This window comes from Tenrec ecaudatus, chromosome 2 (genome assembly GCF_050624435.1).
Source record: "Tenrec ecaudatus isolate mTenEca1 chromosome 2, mTenEca1.hap1, whole genome shotgun sequence".
NCBI lineage: Eukaryota > Metazoa > Chordata > Mammalia > Afrosoricida > Tenrecidae > Tenrec > Tenrec ecaudatus.
In genome coordinates, this window is record NC_134531.1 from 77,089,922 (window position 1) to 77,112,057 (window position 22,136).

General features: G+C 45.0%; 1 protein-coding gene across 1 annotated transcript in view; it reads left to right on the plus strand.

The window, feature by feature from the left end:
- The first annotated feature begins 3,605 nt into the window (after nt 1–3,605).
- Nucleotides 3,606–22,136, plus strand: part of THBS4 (thrombospondin 4) — a 60,539-nt gene continuing 42,008 nt past the window's right edge. Inside the window, exons 1-2 of the mRNA XM_075543062.1 lie at nt 3,606–3,784; nt 7,227–7,430. Coding sequence (XP_075399177.1) covers nt 3,697–3,784; nt 7,227–7,430 — 292 coding nt within the window. The 5' untranslated portion in view covers nt 3,606–3,696. The remainder of the gene's footprint in view (nt 3,785–7,226; nt 7,431–22,136) is intronic.

The following is a 22,136-nucleotide window of genomic DNA, read 5'->3' on the forward strand; positions in this document are numbered from 1 at the left end:
AGAAAATATAACAAGGGCTTCAGGAAAGTGGTGATATAGAAAGGCAGGGGAGAGAAGGGAAAGATGATGTCAGAAAGTCCAGGAAGGAAAATATGTTTTGGAAAACACATATGATTATGGAAGAAATTGTTCAATTATGTTTGACATGATTGAACTATGGAATGCTATGTTATAGGTGTTGGCTTCAAGTTAATAGCATTTTTAAAGGCATAAATCCAGTAATGTGTTTGGAGCTCACACTAATTCCTAGCTCCAACTTAACAACAATCAGTTCTTCCATCATGGCCCTGCTCAATCCCATCTTCATGAAATTTTCACTGAAGGTAAGGGTGCCACAGCAAAGTGTGGTGAAGAAAGCAGATGGTGCCTGTCTATCAATCAGAAGAGTGTCTGGGAGCTTAAAGGCTTGTAATCAAACAAGCAGCCAACTAAGCAAGGAGTCAACAAAGTCCACATGGAATAAGCACACCGGCCTATGTGATCCAAAGATGACAACTACAAAATTTGAACATGGTGAGGGGAAAAGCATCAGACCAGAAATCATGAACCCCCAATTTGTGAAGGACTGTGGGGGATGGTGGGAGCTCAAACCCCATCTGCGGAGTATCTAGTCAGACTGAGTCACTGGCAGATCCACTCAAGCCTCGGCAAGAGTCTCAAAAGAGCCTTACTATCAGGCAGGGATCATTGTGATCTTGATTGTGGTGGCTCAAATTCAGTACTTGGCCAGTTGACCACTGTCTTAGACCAGGTTGGCTAGAGAAACAAATTTAGGGACACTCACATATGTTTAAGAAAGAGCTTTACATCAAAGTGTGATTGTATATCAAGAAAACATTTCAGCCCAGTCCAAATTAAGTCCATAAATCTGATACTACTCTATAAGTCCAATAAATCCCTCCCCAGACTCACACAGCACATGTAATGATGCAAAATGCAGGAGGACCACAAACCAGTGGGTGCAAAGTCTTGTAGATCCAGTGGCTGTGGAAGCACCTCCAGGGCTCTCACAGGTTTCAGCGTGGCTCCATATGGCTTGTCAACAGGAAGGTGAAAGCAGAGAGCGTGTGTGGCCCGTCTACAGGGAGAAAGAGAGGAAGTTCCCAGAATCCTCATGAGAAGGCCGCACCCACAAGGGGGCATCATCAGTCTGTGATCTGATTGTCAGACTAGACTCCATCCCTACACTTATTTATGAAGTTGACATGAAATTATGCAACTGCCACAACCACCTTATAGATGCGACCTGAACTTGTTCTGGGTGTAAGTATTTCTTACTGATTCCCTGACAGAAACTCCCTCCCTGACATTTTTAATGTCATGGAGACTCTTTTCCTTCTTTATGCATCATTTGTATTTTTGTCTGTTTACTATTATGCTTTTATCCGTAACACGTTAGCATGATTTTGCATTTTATTGCTTCCTGTTGGGTCTCCCATCTGTGAAGCACAGGAGGAGTGGATGCATAATAATAAGGGATACAAGGGGATCTAGGTAATACAGGGGTGGGGTAGATGATAGGGAGGGGAAGGAGATTCGGGGAATAACTATTGAAGACAGGAGTGGAGCGGAAGCACTAGAACAGACTGATTTCATAGCTCCTCTTAAAGGTGATTTTACCAGTGGAGGAGGGAGGCATGCTGTAAAATTGATGTAGGGATGGTTACACAATTCTTTTTGATATGATTGAATGATTGAACTATTGAATCATATGATATGTCATATGATATGCAAAGTACTTGCCAATAAAACTGTTGGGGGGGAATATAGCCAGTTGTTCCCTGTGATGGTAAAATAAAATACCAGCAGGGTCATCCTTGCTGGACAAGTTTCAGTAGAACTTCAAGACTAAGACAAACGAAGAAGAACGGTCTGGTGGTTTGCATCTGGAAGGTAAACCAAACTCACTGTCCTCAAGTCGATTCCAAACAGAGCAACCCTGCAGGCCACGGTAGAACTTCCCTTGTGGGCTTCCAAGACAGTAACTCTCCAGGAGGAGAAAGTTACCAATGTGAGGGTGGGAAAGAAAGAAACCCTTACGACGCACAAGAGAACATGATCTGCCGTGCTGCTTTGGGCATGTCATCAGGTGAGGCCAGATACTGGAGGAGGACAGCATGTTTGGTGAAGGAGAGGGCTAGCAAGAACAAGGGAGAGGCTCGCTGAGATGCATTCACACAGTGGCTGTAGTAATGAACTCCAACCTGCTCGCCTTTGCGAAGATGCAGCCAGACCCAGCAATGCTGGGTCCTGTGCTACCCATAAGGTTGTGACAAGGCCACGCAGCAGCTGCCATCTACCTCCCTCTACAGATGTATCTATCTGAGTAGGAGTTCGAGGTCCACTGTAACGTGGGAAAAGGACAGTGAGTCTGTCTTCCAGCTAGGGACAGATAGCTACTTCAACTTTAAAATGAAGTTCTTGGAAACATAAAAGATTGCCCTAAAAGAATAGAAGCACTTTGCTGGGTCATATCCACTCATCAGGACTGGTAAGGGAGGGAGGGTTTTTTGGGTTTTGGTTGTTTGTTGTTGTTGTGTTTTGGTTTGTTTTTGTTTGTTTGTTTGCCATTTTTCTTCAAATACTATTTCTTCTAGTTAAACCACCTCCTCTGAGGGGGAGGACTGTCTAGGAGGAAAATGATTTGCTTTTACCTGTCTTTCAAATCCTACACCCCATATATTTCATGTGCTATACAAAAACACTTTTGTGGAGTAGGGGGATAAAGGAAACTGAATTATGACTCACGGCGACCGTGTAGGACAGGGTCGAACTGTCCCTGTGAGTTCGGGAGATCTGAACGCCATACCAGAGTGGACGTCTGGAAAGAAAGACGGAACAGGAGTTGCTCACCAAGCACCGATCCACCATTCTATACCACTGGCTCTGCCTTGCTGCACTCCTTGACATGTGTCTTCTTTCCCCTAAGACACAAAAGAGCTCTTGCTGTTCATGTCCAACGCGTGATAGGAAAAATATGCAAAGGTTGAAATCGTCAAAGAGCAAATGCACAACAGAAGCGCAGGAAACCCAGGGCCTCCTGGTAACTTCGGGAAGAACCGCTCCTGGAGAGCAGCGCCTTCAAAGCCTGTCAGGACTGACGCGGTGCTTCTTTGAAGAAAACAATCCAAGTACCAGGAGTAGGGGGACTGATGGGGACCCAAGGTAGCTTTCTTCCTCGCTTTCCTTTGCTCCCCTTCTTCTCCACCAGGTCCTCCCGGCGTGCCTCTGTTGAATGCTCCCAGGCTCATCCCACCTCCTCCGGCTCTGGGACCCCGGGCACGCACGCCCCCAGGCCAGGCTCAGTCCGTCTGGTCTCGAGTCTGGTCTCGCGCCCAACCCCACCTTTCTTTCTGCCGCCCAGGCTCCAGGCTTCGGTCACCCCCACTCTTCCCGGCACAAGAAAATCCCCGCCAAGGGGGCCGCGCCAGCGTAGGTCCTCCCCCCTGCCCAGGGGGCTGGTCAGCCCATAAAGAGCCGGCCCGCGCAGCCCAGTCCCCAGCTGAGCGCCCCCCATTCCTCATCTGCGGCCAGGACCGGACAGCACCCCCGCCCCACCCCACCCCGACAGCCGCCAGCTCCCCGCTGCGTGCACCCTACACCTGCGCCGCCTGCAGACGGACAGCCGGGCACACCAAGGCAGGACCGCAGCTGCTGTCACCCGCGCACAGCCCGCGGGCATCCCGAAGACCCAGCATGTTGCGCTGGCCAGGAGCTGCCTTCCTGCTGCTGCACCTGGTCCTGCAGCCTTGGCCCGGGGCCGACGGCCAAGCCACCCCGCAGGGTAAGTGGACTGGAGCTCTGCGACCCGCGACCCGCACAGAGCGGGCGTGCAGTCGGCTGAGCCGGGTCTGTGCTCTGCTCCCGCCCAGGAGCGCTCCACATGCGCTGAGGGGCCTTTGCTCCTGGGCTCTTTCTCGGAGCCATCCAAGTCCCTAGTCAATACCTATAGTGATTGCAAGTGGTGACTAAAGGGGCACCATTTCCCGGAGGCCCGTGATCCAGGCTGAGATCAAGTCCCTAACCAATACTTTGGGGAAGGCATGACTTCTTTTCCGTCTATGCAAAGAAGTGAGAGTTGCTCCCAAGAGGACGAAAATGGCCCGTCCCCCGAGGCCCTTACTGGCCTGCCACTATGGCCCATGCCCCTACGTCCTTCAGACAGGACCGTGGGAAGTGCTCACCCAGCTTGAGGTCCACACTTCCCACTTCAGAGAAAGCCACTGCTGTTAAGTCTGCGCCCTGTTCCCGGCCCTCCTCTGCTCTGCGCTGACCAGCGCTCCTCTGGAAGCAAATCCGCTTTCAAAAGCTGCCCTGGTCTTGAGATTCTGGAGATGAAAAAGAAAAACGAAGGGCAGAGACTTCCGTCTTTTTCTAAGTTAACTTTTTCCCTCTAAGTTAAAAATCCAGTGCATAGTTGAAAAGGACATCTGGATAATCAATCCGCAAGCCCTCTGTGAGGCGAGGTGGAATTAACGGTTGGGCAGAAGCATTTAACATTAAATAGTACTTTGGGAGTACAGACAGAGGAAGAAATGATTTAAGTAAATACGAAAGGACTTTGGCCAACAAGGTGACCTTTATCCGTTTAAAATCCTTGCCAAGATTAGTTTATTTCTGACCAAGAAACGAAAACTGGCAAAGTTATAAAAGTTGAAGTAAAAGTAGTTCTCCTCAGAGATGCCCAGTGGAAGGATCCCGTGTTAGGAATCCTTGGAGAGACCTGGATCTCTCTTCACCTCAGCGCTTTAGGAATCCCCCCTTCTCCGTGCCCCAGAAGGCAAACAGAAAGCTCTTTTGCTAGGCTTGGGGTTGGGTTGACATCTTTGAGAAGCTGTGTGCCATGCCATGTATTCATTGTGACCTCAGTTTGTGGCAAAGTCAGAAAGGACGCTTACTTCGGTGGTTATCTGCCATGCTTGAATTTATGAACGTAAGATCAACGAAGCACAAATGCTTGGCTTTGGAGCACACAACTTCAAGGTGTCGCTGGAGGTTTGTTCCTCCTTAGAAGAAGCTGTCCTCTTGTACAGGAACGGGTCGTGGCTAGGCAACCCCAGTTGTCTGGTTAATGTAGTTGCTGGGGATGATCTGATTAAGTCAAGTTTCTGATAGGTTCTTTGATTACGTTATTGGGATTGCAATCATCAGCTCAACTGGGTAATTTGCTTATCTCCCCTTTCCCCTCCGAGCTGTATTGCTAAAGTCTTAAATTAGTTTGCATCCGATTTACATACCATGGTAGTTGGGCTCATTGATAGCAGTAATTTCACCCCTAACAATAGGAGGTTGTGCTTAAATTCTGACGCTCTTACTAAAAAGGAGTAACATTAATAGAAAATTGTAGCGTCTCATTGCCTTTTCAAAACAGTCTCTAAAACTCATTACTAGCCTAACCCCTTGAGAGAGAAACGGATGAAGTTGGGGTAAGTTTAGCCTGAGTGGAATAATTTTCATGATCATAAATAATGAAAGGCTCACGAATACCAAGAGTTTATTTTTGAATGTGGTTCTCATACCTGAAATATACTTTTTTTTCTCTAGCAAATAGTTCGTTCCCAGTAGAATTTCCAAACACCACTTTCTTTCCTTTTTCCCTTACTAGTAGAAGCATTTCCAACATTCTGGAAATTTTTAAAAGCAAGAAAGGAACAGATGAGCTATTCTGCTTTCCAACAGACCCAATACTAACCTCATTGTTGTGGGAGTCCCCTGGTACATGTGAAAGAAACACTATCGCTCCAGTTTGAGAGAGTTTGTCTTTTAAAAACAGTAGCTATTATCGAACAATTATTTTATGCATTTGTTTTCCAACTATTATTACAAAAACAGCTCCTGTTCACTGGTGGGGGGGGGGAGTTGACAACAACTATAAATTGGATAAGGAAAAAATTAACTTAAAATAATATAACTCTGAAATAACTAGTATTAATGTCAACATTGTGGCAGAATATTTTGACTATTTTTCCATGCAAATATTTCTTTCAAATGGGTTCAAGTTAAACATGTTTTATAACTTTTTTCCTTTCTCATAAATGCCTTTTCATATTGGTAAGCATTCAGTGGGATTATCCTTTTTTCTTAGCTTCCGCATCACATTTTAGAAGGGCCAACCTTTCGCTCTCATATGCAACTTGTAAAGGAGACAAGTGGCTTCCCATATTTTGATATTAGAAATAACATTTATTAAACAGTTCCAGTGCTTCCGGGTGCCTTGGGGTGCCCTAGTCATCCGAGTAGTCTCTGTCAAGGGCAGTTTGCATCTTCTTATGGATGCTAACCTTTTGGCAACCAGATTGTTGCATTTGGGTAACAGTTCTACGTACGAAAGTAACTTCAGACTACTATTGGATTTGTTCAAATAATGTTCAAGTGAACGAACAGAAAGGCTAGGTAATTTCTAGTGGAATTGCCCACACTTGGCTTTGACCATTGAAGTGGCTCTGGACATACGCTTTCACAGCATTCTTGAGTAGCGCATCATTTTTGGAGAGAAAGTGCCGCTTGCTAAATCAAAGGGAAATTAAGCAAATGTAGATTCTAGTTACGCCACACCAACTCTGCCTGTCAAGATAAAGTAAGACATCTATAAGCTGTGGTGTTTGGGGGCTTGTTTTGTGTCCACATTGGTATTTCTTTATAGAGAGCAAATGGAGCACTGTGATGACATACAGGGAACGTGGCGGCATTACGAAGCTAACTAATAGTTTTGTTGACAGTGTCTCTCCTGCCATAATACCCATGCTTTCTACAGCATTCTATGCAGCATTTACCAATTACCAAGAAAATACAATTGGCTCTGGTCCCAGAATGTAGAAAGGACCTCAAAGCAGAAATTCATATTTGAGGGGGGAGGAGGAAATGAGACACGAGGAAAATAAGGGCTCTCGGTGCTTCAGTGCTTCAGCTTCCTAGAGGGTACTTTCAGAGCCATTTCTTGAGCCAAATCTGATTTTGTGCTTGCAAATCTAGTCTTTTCTTGAGAGCCATAACCCCGTGGTGAATAGTGTGCTCGATTCCTTCTGGTTCAAGTGTCCAACCACTGGGAGAGTAATAAGGGAGAACTGGTGGGTGTGGCAATTCACAAGAGGGGTTCCAAAATTAGTTGGCATTCCTTTATACATCACTAATTATCACATTGTCACCACAAACCCATAGAATGTCTTTGTCCCAAAGTAGAATCTTTAACCGATTGTCCCTTTCTCTTCATCTCTCCCCACCCTTAGTCTTGGATCTTCTGCCCTCTTCCAGCCAGAGACTGAACCCAGCCATTCTGCAGCCGATCCTGGCAGACCCCACCCTGAACGAGCTCTATGTCACCTCCACCTTCCTGCTGCAGACAAAGAGCACAGCGACCATTTTTGGCCTTTACTCTTCAACTGACAACAGAAAATATTTTGAATTGACTGTGATGGGACGCTTAAACAAAGGTAAGCAAAACTTTTACACGCACACACCCAATCAGTCCTGACAGGCTCCTTTTCCTGTGCCGGGATGTGAGCTCCGTGTTCTTGAATGGCTTCTTTGTCCAGCTTTGTTCTGGCCCATAATTCATTTCCACTTTCAAGACCACGTTCTCCTTACTACACATTGATGGATCTAAATGGGGAGCTGGTAGTGTTGGGAAGAGAAGTAAGAATTTGTTTGTGGTCAAGATGCCCTCTGACATTGTTCCACCCGCATGTAACTTGGGAAGCAGTTCTGAAAAGGACAGGATCCGGGACCCTTAGGTCAGCTTTAGTGTGCTTCCATCCCCTTGGAAGTACCTGTCATAATAGACTTAACTCCAAGCTCTTTAAACACGTTCTTGACCTCAATGGAGAGAGCCTACCTCACCAAGTAGAGTCAAGTGAGCAGTAATCCTTCCTCCATGTTTCCTGACAGTCTACCCAGGTCTGTCACCTGGTTGACCTCTGTGCTGTCATCTGCTTTACTGCTAAAGGGGAGTACTACAAACAGAAAGAAATGATTCCCAAATCTTTCATCCCCTTCCCCTCCACTGTGCCTTGGGGACAACAACTGGTCTTGCTTACTGAGGAATGTGACAGATATGAGTTCATGCTGCCTCATGCATTTAATAAAAATAGGAAGATGTGTCCTTCTGGCTAGATTTTATATTTATTGCAGTTTATTCCAAACACCAAAATAGACATTTTTAGTATATCATATTTTCTCTCTAACTTAAATTGTGTTAGAACACCTAAATCTGCAGGTATTAAGAACTGAAAGAAATGTCTAATCTTCACCTTTATAGAACTATAAACTTAGAAGCAAGATTTGCGGTGGAGTAGGAATGGAGTTAGTTCAAAGCTTTTCTTCCCTCCTCCTGCTGTACTCGTGAATCGGACTTCTCAGTCCTCCCAACCTCTGTGCTGGGCTTTGGTAGTTCAGATAGCAACCAGTGTCTGTGGACATGGTTGACTGACGGGTCAACTCTTCTTTGTTCCTTTCTCCTATTGTAGTCTGTTTAGCCCATCTCTCTGCCTCAAGCGAGGTAGCACCATTCTGACTCACATCTATTGAATGCCTTTCTTCCACTCTGTCTGTGGTCTGTCAAATCCACCCTTAGTCAACTAACTATCATCTTCTCATTACACTATCGATTTCAGACGCACCAGAGCTACTTTCCTCTCAGTGAAGTCAACTTAGTGACTAGAGGACTGGAACAATTCTGTGCCCAACTTTCCAGCCCCTCTGGATCTCACCCCCTAGTTCTGCACTGTTTAGTCTGACCCTGTTATGGAATGGTGCCTTGTAACCCAGGAAGCATCTTCCTTTAAACAGATTCTTTCAGTTTACTTCATACAAGCAGACGCCATACTAGGAAGATGGGCGGGTAGGTGGGCAGGGAAGGAAGCTGTGAGGACATTTCCTTTGAAGAGTCACCAGTCATGTGATTGAGCCAATCTCCATGTTAGAGGAGAACAAGAAAGGGTTAATGAGCACCTCTCCTACCAGAGTGCATGCCTGACTCTTCCAAAAGATGAAGGCAAGAGACCGGAAAAGAATCCAGGAACGAACAGCCTCAAAAAAGAGACAAGACCCTATGCTAGTATTCGCACTTGAAGAACTGAAGAGTGTGGAATAGAGAACCCTCTCTGAAGCAATAAGAGCACAAAGATATGTGAATCTCAAAGTTCTAGAAAAGGGCACCAGTCCATTTCTGACTGACACAACAAAGAGAAGCCGTTGGCTCCATTCTGTCCAAGGGGAAGAACTGGCATGTGGTCTGGACTCCCTGTTAAGTAAGGTATTTAGCAGTGTCCAAGCAGGTCTAACACAATTTACGGAGGCTCTGGGGTGAATGATCTTTCTGGAGGATGAGTGTCAGACATTCCTCAACCTGCCAAGTTTCAGTTGATCTCGTCTCTTGATCTGCGCGAGGAACAAAGAAACAGCCAGGAAAAAACCCATACGTATCTCTGCTGACTCAAAAGACCTGAGTAGAAAACAGACAGCTTCTTCGCCTCCATTAAAGACCCAGATCGGGGAGGGAAAGGAGGGTGATGGCACAGAAAACACCTGACAGCAAGCTTTGGTTGTCTGGGCCCTCGATGAGTTCTTAGAACAAAGTAAGACATGACTTCTGAAGACTGGGGAGAATGTGTTTGCCTCTAGTTCTGCTCTCATCCTCTCCAAGTCATTCCACTGATGACTATCTCCTTATTACCAAAATCGGTACCAAAGCGTAAGTTGGTCAAGTCATACTCATATCGAAGACGCACTGTGACATCCAGTTCCAAAGTGGTTGAGGCATCAAAGCTTTAAGTGGCATTCAGGGCTTCCCCATTATATGACCCAACCAATGTATCCCTCGCCTAACTCCATGCAGTCCATTGCTCAGCACGATGGACTGCCGCTATTCCCTAGACCCATCCATACGATCCCTCCTCTTCCCTCCTTTTGCTCTTATCCTCTGCTCTCCTCACTATCCCCCTTGGATCCCCTCCAGACACCCAGATCCTACACATTCAAGACTCATCTCAAACTCTTTTTAGAATCTTTTCTGTGTGGCTCTCTGGAAGGCATTAATCTTAGTTTACTAATCTAGGTCTTCTCTCCTGTAGATTGTAAATTCTCAGGGACTGGGCATACCTTAACTTATCATTGTATCTCCAGAAGCATCGAGCAGTGCTTGGTACTTAGAAATTATTCCTGAACAGATTGCATAGTGTAAATGGAGGTTGTGAAGGGAACCTTACCTCTTAAAGAAGACATACCATTGCAAAAGTACTGGAGATACAATGCCTGGCAGATATAGATATGTGTTTTTAAAAAGGTTTTTGAATAAGTGAATTTTGAAAATCATCTGGTCAGAACCTAATAACAGAAATTATTATTATTAGCAATATAGGTGGTATCATCCTCATAGAAACGAGCATTCTTGAGAAACGACCTGGCTGGAGACAACACGGGATTGATGTTTTTCTGGCATCTGCGATACTCACTACTCACTGCATAGATTTGATTCCTACTCTAGCAACCCTATAGGATGGAGTAGAACTGCCCCGTGGGTTTCTCAGATTGCAAATCTTTACCGTAGTAGGAAGGCTTATCTTCCTCCCACAAAGCAGCTACATAAAGCTTTGTATTCTAAATGTGAGTTATAGGCAAACAAAACAAACAAACAAAAAAAAACTGTGTCACCAGGAACATATCTTTTGAGTTTGTCTTTGTCTCTGTTTCACCGTCTCTAAAATGGGAATGAGGGTGTGGTGGCACTGTGGGTTAAGCTATTGGGTGGATAACCCCAAGGTTGGTGGTTCAAATTTAAGGTTAGTGACTCTGAGGGGCTGGGGAGATTAAGTTATCTGCTCCCGTAAAGATTTACAGCCTGGGAAACCCTAGAGAGCAGTTCTACTCTGCCCTATAGAATTACTGAGTCAAAATTGTCTGGATAACAGTGAGTTGATGGATATTTAACTCACTTTGATGATTGCTTCAAGATCTGTCAGAAACAGGAAACAACAAGAATCACTCCTTTTGTCTTAATCTGCTCATCATTAGAGAGCGACTTGATGTTGCAGAAGGAAGGGAACCTCTGGAATTTTTGGTCATGACTAAGGAGAGCCAGTCAAACCCATTGGTCTAGGAATGTTGTTGTTGTGTGTGTCAACAAGTCAATTATGACTCATAGCAACTCTACAGGATACAGTAGAACTGCTCCGTAGTGTTTCCTAGGCGGAAATCTTTGCAGAAGCCTATCAGTGTGTCTTTTGTATGAGATGGTGCACACTCCTGGCCTTTCAGTTGTTAGTGAAGTGCTTCACTATTGCACTACCAGAGCTCCTAACCTAAGGCTCCCACCCACTGCCATCGAGTCGGGTATGGCTCATAGTGGCCCTATGGAACAGAGTAGAATTGCCTGTCTGGGTGTCCAAGGCCATCATTCTTAAAGGAAGCAAAGAGCCTCCCTTTTCTCCCATGGAGTGGCCGCTGGGTGCAGCCCAATGGTGAACTCACCAGGGCTCCTTCAACCAAACACTCTGCTATTGAATCCTTTATGATCCGGCCACCTGGTACAGGGTTTCGGAGACTGTACATCATGACAGGAGCATACAGCTCACCTTCCTCCGGTGGAACAGCTGGTGTTTTGAACCAATGACTTTGTGTTTTGCAGCCCAATGCGGATCACACAGCACCACCAGCACTAGGATTAGGAGGTATCTAAAAGTACAGGGTAGTGATCTGGAGCTCAAAGACTAAAGAAAAGTATAACTTGAGAGAGATGTTGTTGTTGTTCGGTGCTATCGAGTTATTTCCAACCTTTAGTGACGTTATGTGCAACGGAATGAAACACTGCCCAATCTAGTGCCATCTTCACAATTGTCCCTACGCCGAGGCCCATTGCTGCAGCCACTGTGGCAATTCATTTCATTGAGGACCTTCTTCCTTTTTTGCTGTTTCTCTGCTTTATCAAACATGATGTCCTTCTCCGGGGACTGGTCTCTCCTGATACCACGTCCAGAGTAAGTATGTAAGACAAAGTCTTGTCATTCTTGCCTCTAAGGGGCACTCTGCCAATACTTCTTCTGACCATACGTGTCCTTTTAGTACTCCATAATACTTTGATATTCTTCTCCAGAACCACAATTATAATGCATTAAATCTTCTTTGGTCTTCTTTATTCATTGTCCAACTTTCACATACATATGAGCTGATGGAAAATACCATAGCTTGGGCCAGGAGCACCTTAGTCCTCAAAGTATCACTCCTGTTTTTCAACACTCTAAAGAGGTCTTGTGCAACATGTCTTTAGATCTCTTGACTGCTGTGTCCATGAGCATGGACAGTAGATCCAAGTAAGAGATGAGTCAAAAGACTGGAATTCTGGACCCCTAACGATAAAGCAGGGTAGGGAATCAGGTGCCTGTGAAAATAATTAATAACTGTTATTGAGGAGCTTTAGTGACACCACGATGAAAGGCTCAACTGCTAAAACTCAAAGAGTCAAAGTTCAAATCCCAACAGCTGATCCACGGGGAAAGGAAGTGTCTGTCTGCTTCCATAATGATTTAAAGCCTCGGAAATCTCGAGGCAGTTCTACGCTGTGCCATAGGGTTGCTTTGTGTTGGAATCAATTTAATGGTAGTGCATACAGATAATAATTATAGAGTCCTTAAAAATTACAGCAGGATTGTGCTACAGGCACAACACTTATTTTCTCATATTCCCGGGAGGTGCTCATAGGTGGGCTTCTATTCAAAGGGTTCGTATGACGCAAAACTGTAATACCTAGGACAAAAACCTAATTAAGTCAAAGTTAGTGATTCACACATCAAATAATAAAAGCTCTACTTATACAATGTTTGGAATAAGGAGGAGTAAATCCACTGCCTGGAATACGTGATATAAGATTAACAGATGTTGAAAATAAGTCATAAATACTTACAAATGGGTGCATAAGCAAAGGTGGTGAAGAAAGCTGATGGCGCTTGGCTATCAAAAGATATAGTGTTTGGGGGTTTAAGGGCTTCACAAGTGGCCATCTAGCTCAGAAACAACAAAGCCCACATGGAAGAAGCACACCTGCCTGTACGATCATGAGGTGTCAAAGTGATCAGGTATCAAGCATCAAAGAACAAAAAAATCATATCATTGTGAATGAGGGTGAGTGAAGATTGGGGACCCAAAGCCCATCTGTAGGCAACTGGACATCCCCTTACAAAAGGGTTGTGGGGAGGAGACGAGTTAGTCAAGGTGTAGTGTAGCCATGATGAAACATACAACTTCTAGTTCTTAATTGCTTCCCTCCCCCCCACCCCCTCCCCATTATCATGATCCCAATTCTACCTTACAAATCTGGCTAGACCAGAGCATGCACACTGGTACAGATAGGAACTGGAAACACAGGGAATCCAGGACAGATGATCCCTTCAGAACCAGTGGTGAGAGTGGCGATATCGGGAGGGTGGAGGGAGCGTGGGTTGGAAAGGGGGAACCAATTACAAGGATCTACATATAACCTCCTCCCCTGGGGGACAGACAACAGAAAAGTGGGGTAAAGGGGACATCAGACAGTGTAAGATATGATAAAATAATAATAATTTATAAAGTATCAAGGGTTCATGAGGGATCATGGAGGGAGGGGAAGAAATGAAGAACTGATACCAAGGGCTTAAGTAGAAAGCAAATGTTTTCAGAATGATGAGGGCAACAAATGTACAAATGTGATTGACACACTATGAATGGATATATGGATTGTAATAAGAGTTACATGAGCCCCCAATAAAATGATTTTTAAAAATACTTAGCTCTTTCAATAATAGCCAAAGTTAGCTGAGGAATTCATGGGGAAAACCCTGTTTCTTTCATCGGTTTAATTGTGGAGGCCCAGGTTAATACGTGCATCTTGGGATCCTTGGAGAAGAACTTGATAATGAAGTCACTGTAGGTAACATGTAGAAATCACAGGAAACAGAAAGGTCCTAGAGGACTGAGAACAAGCGAATATATCCATGTTACATCTAAAGAAGGGCAGTGGACCCTGAAACCACAGGCCAGTGAGCTTGAGAACAAATACCCAATGAATTGTCTTATTATCCATGCATTTGCGGATCCTCTGGAAAAGAAAGGTGTGGTTATTTGAAGGGAAAATGGGTTTGCTAAGAATAAGTCATACCACTTTTCCAGATTGCTCCATCACCATTCGCAGAAACTTGGGGTCCCCTAGGCGGTGACACTCTGTCTCTCCTCCCTCTGCCTCCCTCCTATGGTTACTACGAACGGACTCTCGGTACACCTGCCTCTTCTATATGACCGGTTCACAGTTTTGCCCTTATTTCACTCAGCATGATGTCTTGGGGTTCATCCTTGTTGTCCCATGTGCCGGGGCTTACTTCCTCTTTATTCTGAAGCATTTGACTTTCATGAGAATTTCTTTACTGGCATTCCATCATCTCTAGATCACTAAGCCAGGATGCCTAAGATACCCTGGACATGGATTTTTGTGGGAAAGGAGGGTGAAGAACTAAAATAATGGTGTTTCAAAATGAACTTACATTCTAGAGCCCTTGGCTCATCAATAAGTAAGTTATTGTCCATTTAATAAATACTGATGGAATTTTCCCAGAAATAAATGTACTCTCATGCTCATAGAGGAGAGAAAAATATTGAATTGTGTCGAATATTTTCCCCAGTAAAGTTTGAAACTGGTTGAGGAAAAGGATGCTGTGAGTATAATATATCTTGACTTTATGAAGTCATTTGTTTTACATTTATGAATAATATAAAAAGAATGAGACTATAACACTGTCACGGGTTGAAAAATCACCTTATAGTCAAGTATCTAGTGACTTTTAATAAAGCACTGCTTGGGGCACAGACCTGTTCAGCACATCAATGACAAAGGTGAGGACGTACACAATATTTCATTGTGTTTGCAGTTGGCACAAAGCTGGAAAAGAGAGTGGGACAGGTTGGATGCCAGCAGCAAGACTGACAGGACCTGCCAGGCTGACATCATGGCCAACAGATGAAGTTCAACAAGAATCCATGTAGCTATACCAGCTAGGAGCGACAATTCAGTTGAAGAAGTGTAGGGTGTTGGTGTTATCCCAAATCCAAACTCACTGCATTCTGAATCAAAGAAGTGCCCCTTTGGGTTTCTGAGACGAAATCTCTCAGGGAGCAGCCAGCCTTCTCGCTCTCACGAGGAGCAGGTGGTGGACACTGATTTCCAGAGCTCGCGGTTAAGCTCGGTGAGGGCCCACTGCTCCTCTGGGGCTCTTTGTTAATGTCCTCCAAAAGCCAGCCGTCCTGTCGGTCCCAACTACCGTGACCCATGAGACAGGGCAGAACTGCCCTGTGGGTTCCAGTACAAGCTCTTAAAAGGAATAGAAAGCATCACCTTTCTCCAGAAGAGTGGCTGGTGGTTTTGAACTGCTAGCCTCATCGTCATCAGTCCAATGTGGAATACCATTATGCCCCCAGGGTTCCTCATGGGTGTCCTAATTTTTTTGTGTGTGTCCTACTGAACAAATAAGAACTCATCGTGTTTCGCATAGGGCTCAAAACTGTTTGTTGAATGATTAAATGAATGAATGCATGAGCAGGAATTCTGAGGCAGCATTTTAAAAATCTCCTTAAATGTTAGGCTTCATTCAGGCATACTTGGCTGGTTACGGATGATAATACTCCGCTTTACCCTTAATTATCTGTACTATGTCTAGAATACCAGGTCTAGTCCTGGGGGCCAGAGATTATATCACGAAGAATCCCCCCCAGCAGCACCCATCTGGCCACCTTTGGATACCACCTTAAAGGTGAAGTTTAAAGGAACTGGAAAACTAAAAGAGCCAGACAGAACATAGAAGAGACACGGAGAGTACCTTAACAGTGTTTGCTGATCATCATTTGAAATGAAGACTAGCCAAAGGGTAAAATTGGAACCCACTGGTGAAGACCGGAGGAGATAGATGTTGGCTCCACGTTGGGAAAGTCTTGCAGAGCTTTCCCGAGGCAAAATGGGTTTCTCTGCAAAGCAATGAGTTTCCTGTTAAGTGAAAGGGGCTGGGAGAGGCAGACCTTGGACAAGGGATTTGCCACGTGAGGGCTTAAACTGCAAGCTTGATGCTAATCACCTGTGATCATCTGAGGTGCTACTAAAGCTAGAGAGGCTTGGTGGGGCTGAAGAAATTCCTCTACAGCTTTCTTCTGCAATGCGACCTTGGGAGTATGTACATCATCACAGCTTTCTCACCTGCCAGACACCCCAAATGTGAAACTCACTGGCATCAAGTCGATTCTGACTCGCAGTGACCCTATAGAAAGAGTAGAACGGTTCGTTAGGGTCGGAACGGAAAATCTTGACTGGCGAAACAGTCTCACCTTTCTCCTATAGAGTGGCTGATGGGTTTGAACCACCAACCTGATGGTTAACAGCCTAATGCTTAACCTACTATGCCACCAAGTCTCCTTCACCTACCAGATAGTTGTCACAATGCAAACCTCATAATTTTTCAAAATACACATCTGCTCACATTTGTTTCAGAGAGCTCTGGAGGCAGAGTCATTACACTTTGGACTGCTAACTGCAGGGTCAGCAGTTTGAAACCACCAGCTGCTCCGAAGAAGAAAGATGAGGCTTTCTACTCCCCCAATGAGTTACAGTCTTAGAAATTCCCAGGGGTAGTTCTACCTTGTCTTATCGGGTCTGTATGAGTCTAGTCTACTTGATGGCAGCGAGTTTGAGATTTTTTTCTACATGTTTATTATTATGGTGTTTCCTTTCTGTGATTCCTTTGCATTGTGTGTGTTGTAGTCTGTAGACTTTACATTGGTTTAAATCAGCATAACAAAAAATTTTAAACACACACTATATATTTATCACAGCTAGAAGTCACCCAGAGTACTTTCAGGAAAATCAATCTGATGATTTGCCCTTTATATGTATTTCCAAAGCGCCAGAGCTGCAAAGACCTAGTGTACAGGGCATGCAGAAAAACGCACAAAAGCAAACAAGAATATCCATCACGGGAGACTTTAATGACAACAAAGCATTTTAAAATATATACAGTAATTTTTAAAAAGAGGAAAGGTCCATAGTGACGGCTTTCGTTATGTATTTACAAATGCCAAAGAGCACGGTTGTTTGCCAAGCGAAGCTAAAGTCCCAGAATGCCATCATGGGTTTGCGGCCTGCACGTCAATTCACACTGGACTCCATTTGCCAAGCAATCAAATGATTCTCATTCCAGTCCTATGCACTGGCAGCCTGCTTCAATGGCTTAAAGCCAGCCTCTCCTGTAGTCCACCGTTATCTACAGCGAATATATTCCAAGACACCGGTTAGATGCCTGAAACCTGGGATAGTGCTGCACCCAATGGATATTCTCCTCCATGCATATCCAGGAAAAAGTTTATTTTGTACGTTATCCAGACCTATGACAATGTTAATTTGTAAGTTACACACAGTAAGAAATTACAACAGCAACTAGTAACAATGTAGAACAATGATTGTGCAAAATAAGGTTTACTTGAACACAACATCTGCAACACCACGGCATTCCATCTGCAAACCCAGGCAGCTAGGAAGCGCCTAGGCACTGGGAAGTGTCTACAGATTGGATACATCTGGCAATTGTGAGAATTAATTGGGATACTCAAACTGTGTGCCATTTAAACCTTATGGTATCTTTATCTCTGTAATTTTCCATTTCATATATTTGAAGTACAGTTGACCCTGGGCAACTGAAACTAAGAAACAAGAAACTTTGGGTAAAGAGTGACTACTGTAGTTTCATGAGAGCCCTGCTAGCGAAGTGAGTTATGCACTGGGCTGCTAACCACAAGGTCAACCATTCAAAACCACCAGCCACTGTGCAGAAGAAGAAAGAGACTTCTACTCCTGGAGTTACAGCCTTGGAAACCTACAGAGGCAGTTCTCCCTGGCCCTATAAGATCACTGTGAGTCCAAATCTACTCAGTGGAAGGGAGACTGCACTATTAAGGAGCTCTGCTGGCCTAATAGATTGCCTGTGGGCCGCTAACCGCAAGGTCTGTGGTTCAAACGCACTAGTTGCTCCACGGAGAAAGATTAGTCTTTCTGCTTCTGTCAATGGTTATAGCCTTAGATACCCACAGGGGCAGTTCAAGTCTGTCCTATGAGGTCACTGTGAGTCAAAAGCTACATGGCAACATTGAGTATACCGTACTAATATTTTTCACTACTAGATCTACTCCTCCCCCCACCCCACAGGAAAATAGTTTAACTTTATTGTGCCTTTTATTCTTTCTTTCTTTTAAATACTTTTATTAAAGGCTTTTACATCTCTTACCACCATCCTAAGATGCCAAACAAAGTCCTTCCTACTATTTCAAACCATCATTACTTGGGTTTGCATGTTCAACTCTTGCCAGGCATATTTAAACATACTAGGATAATTCCTCTGCTGGCATAGACACATAGCTATTGGATATGCTCATAAAATCAAGCCCCCAAGTAATCAAGGACACAAAGACACTATGTTTAGAGAGAAGAGATTTATGTCAATATGCCAATCAAAAATGCAGCTTCAAATATTTTTAAAAATATCACTGTGAATAATATAAATCAGTGTTGACTACTTTATCCATTTTTCTCCCTCAGTTAACAGTTATAGTTAGTACTATCTGGTGCTATGACCTGAGGAGAAGGGTTTTCTACTGCTGTAAAGAGTTATCGTCTCAGAAACTCGGGGGAAGTTCTACCCTACAGAGTCACCATGACTTGGAAACAATTCAATAGCCATGAGTTTGATTGGGTTGGTGCTATGGAGCATGGGAAAATTAACAAAATAGAAACGTATGCTCTGGTAAGGCTCACTGGTGGCACAGTGGGTTAGGCATTGTGCTGTTAGCCACAATGTTTGCGGTTCAAACCTAGCAGGCATTCTGCTGGAGAAAGATGAGGCTCCCTGCTTCCATAAAAGCCGACCTCTTCAGAAACCCCATGGAGCAGTTCTCCTCAATCCTGCAGGGCTGCTGTGAGTTGAAATCCACAGGACAGCAGTGGCAGGCTGGAGTCGAGAAGATAAAAAATAAATACAAGGAAATACTCATATGTGAATACCTACATTTGTGTGACAGCCTTGCCCTTTCTCATTTGGTCTCCATCAAAACCAAAATGAAGTAGGAAGGCAGGAATTATTAGCTCCATTTCAGTTTGTGAAACTGAGGCTTAATAAAACTAACTCACCCAGGATCATGTAGCTATTGAGCTATGGCTAAAATATGAGTTCTGGAAAAGTGTCCCTAGAAAAGTACAAGAAAGTGATAAGGGAATATGACTAAGTGAGAACTTCCCGCTGTGGACAACAGAACACTTCCAGGAGTAGGCTATATGTGAGTTGGGTCTTGACTTCAAATGAGAAGGACTGATGGACCAAGAGAGCAACAGAGAAGAGAAGATTCTTCCCAGAAAGACAGAAGGAAAAGACGTTCGAGAAAGCTAACAGTGTTCAAATGTAAGTTGGCCACATATCAGCATTGTGGCGAGTAATTACAGTGGCTGAGGTCAGAGACCACCCCCGGGGACAGCCACAGATTATTTACAAGGTTCTAGGGAGCTGCTCTTGGGAGAAAGATGAGAGTGTGCAGTCTTAGAACCCCTTAGGGGCAGTTCCACTCTGCCTTATAGTTCAAATGGACTTGATGGCAGTGGGCTTTGGATAGGGAACTATTAGGAGTTTTGAGGGGCTCAGAAGTTAAAAGTTAGCTTGTTGTTGTTAGGTTACTGGATGCCATCCACTTGGCTCCAACCCATAGCCGCTTTGTGAATGACAACAAAAGCCTGCATTGTCCTCACAATTGTTCCTGTGCGTGATCCCACTGTTGCAGCCACTGGGTCAATCATGTTCTTGAGAACCTTCCTCTTCATCCTGTGCCTCTGCCTTACTAAGCACGATGTCCTTCTCCTGGGAGTGGTCTCTCCTAACTACAGGGCTACTAGCTGCAAATCTGGTGGTTCAAATCCACCCAGAGGTACCTTAGAAGAAAGATCTGGGGATCTACTTCCCACAGGTTGCGGCCTTTGAAAACCTTCTGTGCAATTCTTCCCTGAAACACACGAGTCATGAGTGTGAATCAGCTTGATGGCAACTGGTTTCGTGTTAGGGCAGTTGATGACACAGCGGTGGGTCAGTGGTAGAAGCAGGCCTCAGAAATGGTTTGAACTGGTTAAGTCATGGCCAACTCAGCAAAATTGGAACAGACCTGAATTCGTACAATGTGGGTGTACTGGGTCCATAGCAGGACTCGAAGAGGCCCTGTGAGTTCTCGCTGGATCCTGATGCAGGAGATGAGGTTATTGCCAGGAAGGTGAAGCTCAACATGCCCTGGGAAAGGCACAGTCATCCATCATCTTTGACTAGCGCATGGTTGTTGTTTTTTTAATTCTGCCGATCAAGATATCTGGTTGCTATGCAACATGTACATCACCCTTGTTTCCTAAGAGGGCGATTTCATATCTAGCATGGAGCCAACCCCTCATTTTTCCTGTTCTGATACGCCTACCTTTGACACAGTCTAGTCTGGTCTGGTTTCACTTCATCAGTCATGGCTGAGCCAGGATGAGCCAGTCTGAAGCACGGATAGAATTCTCATCTTCCAAAAGGAGACTCCATTTGATCCCTCGCCAATGTACCTCCTGTACAGCCATCATTCACCTGTCAGTGGAAGCTTGCATGTTGGTATGAGGCTGACTAGGCTTCAGCCAAACTTCCAGGATAAGAGGGACTAGGAAGAAAGGCCTGCCAATCTATCTACTCCCCACCTTCCAAAAATCAATCGGTGGAAACCCTGTGGATCACAATAGTCTGATCCTATTATGCCTGTGGCTGGCATAAACTGAGGACCAGCTCCAAGGGGCTCATGAAAACAGCAGGGGCTCCTGAAGGATTCCCTTTGCAGGCTTGTGTGCTTGCCCTGGCAGCGCAAGAGTGTGATCAGGACAGTCTAAAGAGGTGAGTGAGGAGTCCCACAGAGGAACCCAGAGATGAGGCAGAGACCCTTCTGCTGGCCTGCAGCCTTCAGATACAATCATGGGCACTCTGAGGTTTCTGCACCAGCGCCGAGTGATAACAGGCAAGCTGGTTTCAGCTGGTGGGCAGCAGGGAATGAGCTGGATAATGGAATGGGCCACAGCTGAAGAACCAGAGTTGTGCCCACAACTGTGTTCCAAGGACAGTGCTCCCCTGAGGGTGATGAGCAGAGGTGTGGCCGAGCGGGAGAGGGAGTGGTCCTTCCAGCTTCAAGGAGGTGACTTCTCCCTCCTTTCCAGTGATGAGAAATGATGGTCTTACTCTCTGTAGTATTGTCCCTGTGCTGATTCCCCCATTGTGTGTGCGTGTGTGTGCGCGTGTGTGTGCGTGTGTGTGTTGGACCACGATGAGGTCAAGTAAGCACTGAGAAGAGTTGCAGAGACAGGGGCCATGTTTGTTCTCTCCCTATCCCAGGGATGCTGCCTCTGGAGATCTGGACGATGCCCACCCAACAGGGTACAGACTCCTGCAGATAACCTCTAGGCCATTTCCAGACTGCGTAGACTAAAATGTTCCCTGAGCACGTGCCCGTCTACCCTATCAGGTATTCTTAAAGCTCTGGAGATAAAATCCATAGAGTAAGGAATTTGCAATAAGAACTGAAAAATGAAAGCTGTGAGAGAAAAGAGAATTATCAGAGCAAGTATGAAGGATGGTAAATGCCAACCGGCTGGATAAGGCTGGAGAAGGCTTCAGCTAATAGATACTGTAAAGATGGAGTTTCCAAAAGGCCTCCCATCCCCCCACACCCCTCCCCCACACGCCCTGCTGTTGTCACAGCACCTAGGAGTGTGAGGACCTTATCATTCCGTGTGACACTGCAGCCAAAGACAAAGCAGAAGGCCAGACGCCACCATCACCGAGGGTGGGCTCGAGGGTTCTGCTAACTGTAAGAAGAGATGATCCTGGCATTTTCTAAATGTTTTTAGTTTACACGTAAAATGCTCTAGCGTAATCGTTCAATCAGTCACATTTCATATTCACAACATTTAATGTGCACCTGCTTTGTGCAAAGTACTCCTCTAGGTCCCATTTATAAAATTAAACTCAGCTATTCAGTTTCAAAAACAAACCATGGCCCACATACCCCGCGAAGGCCTGTTAAGAGCAGGCAAC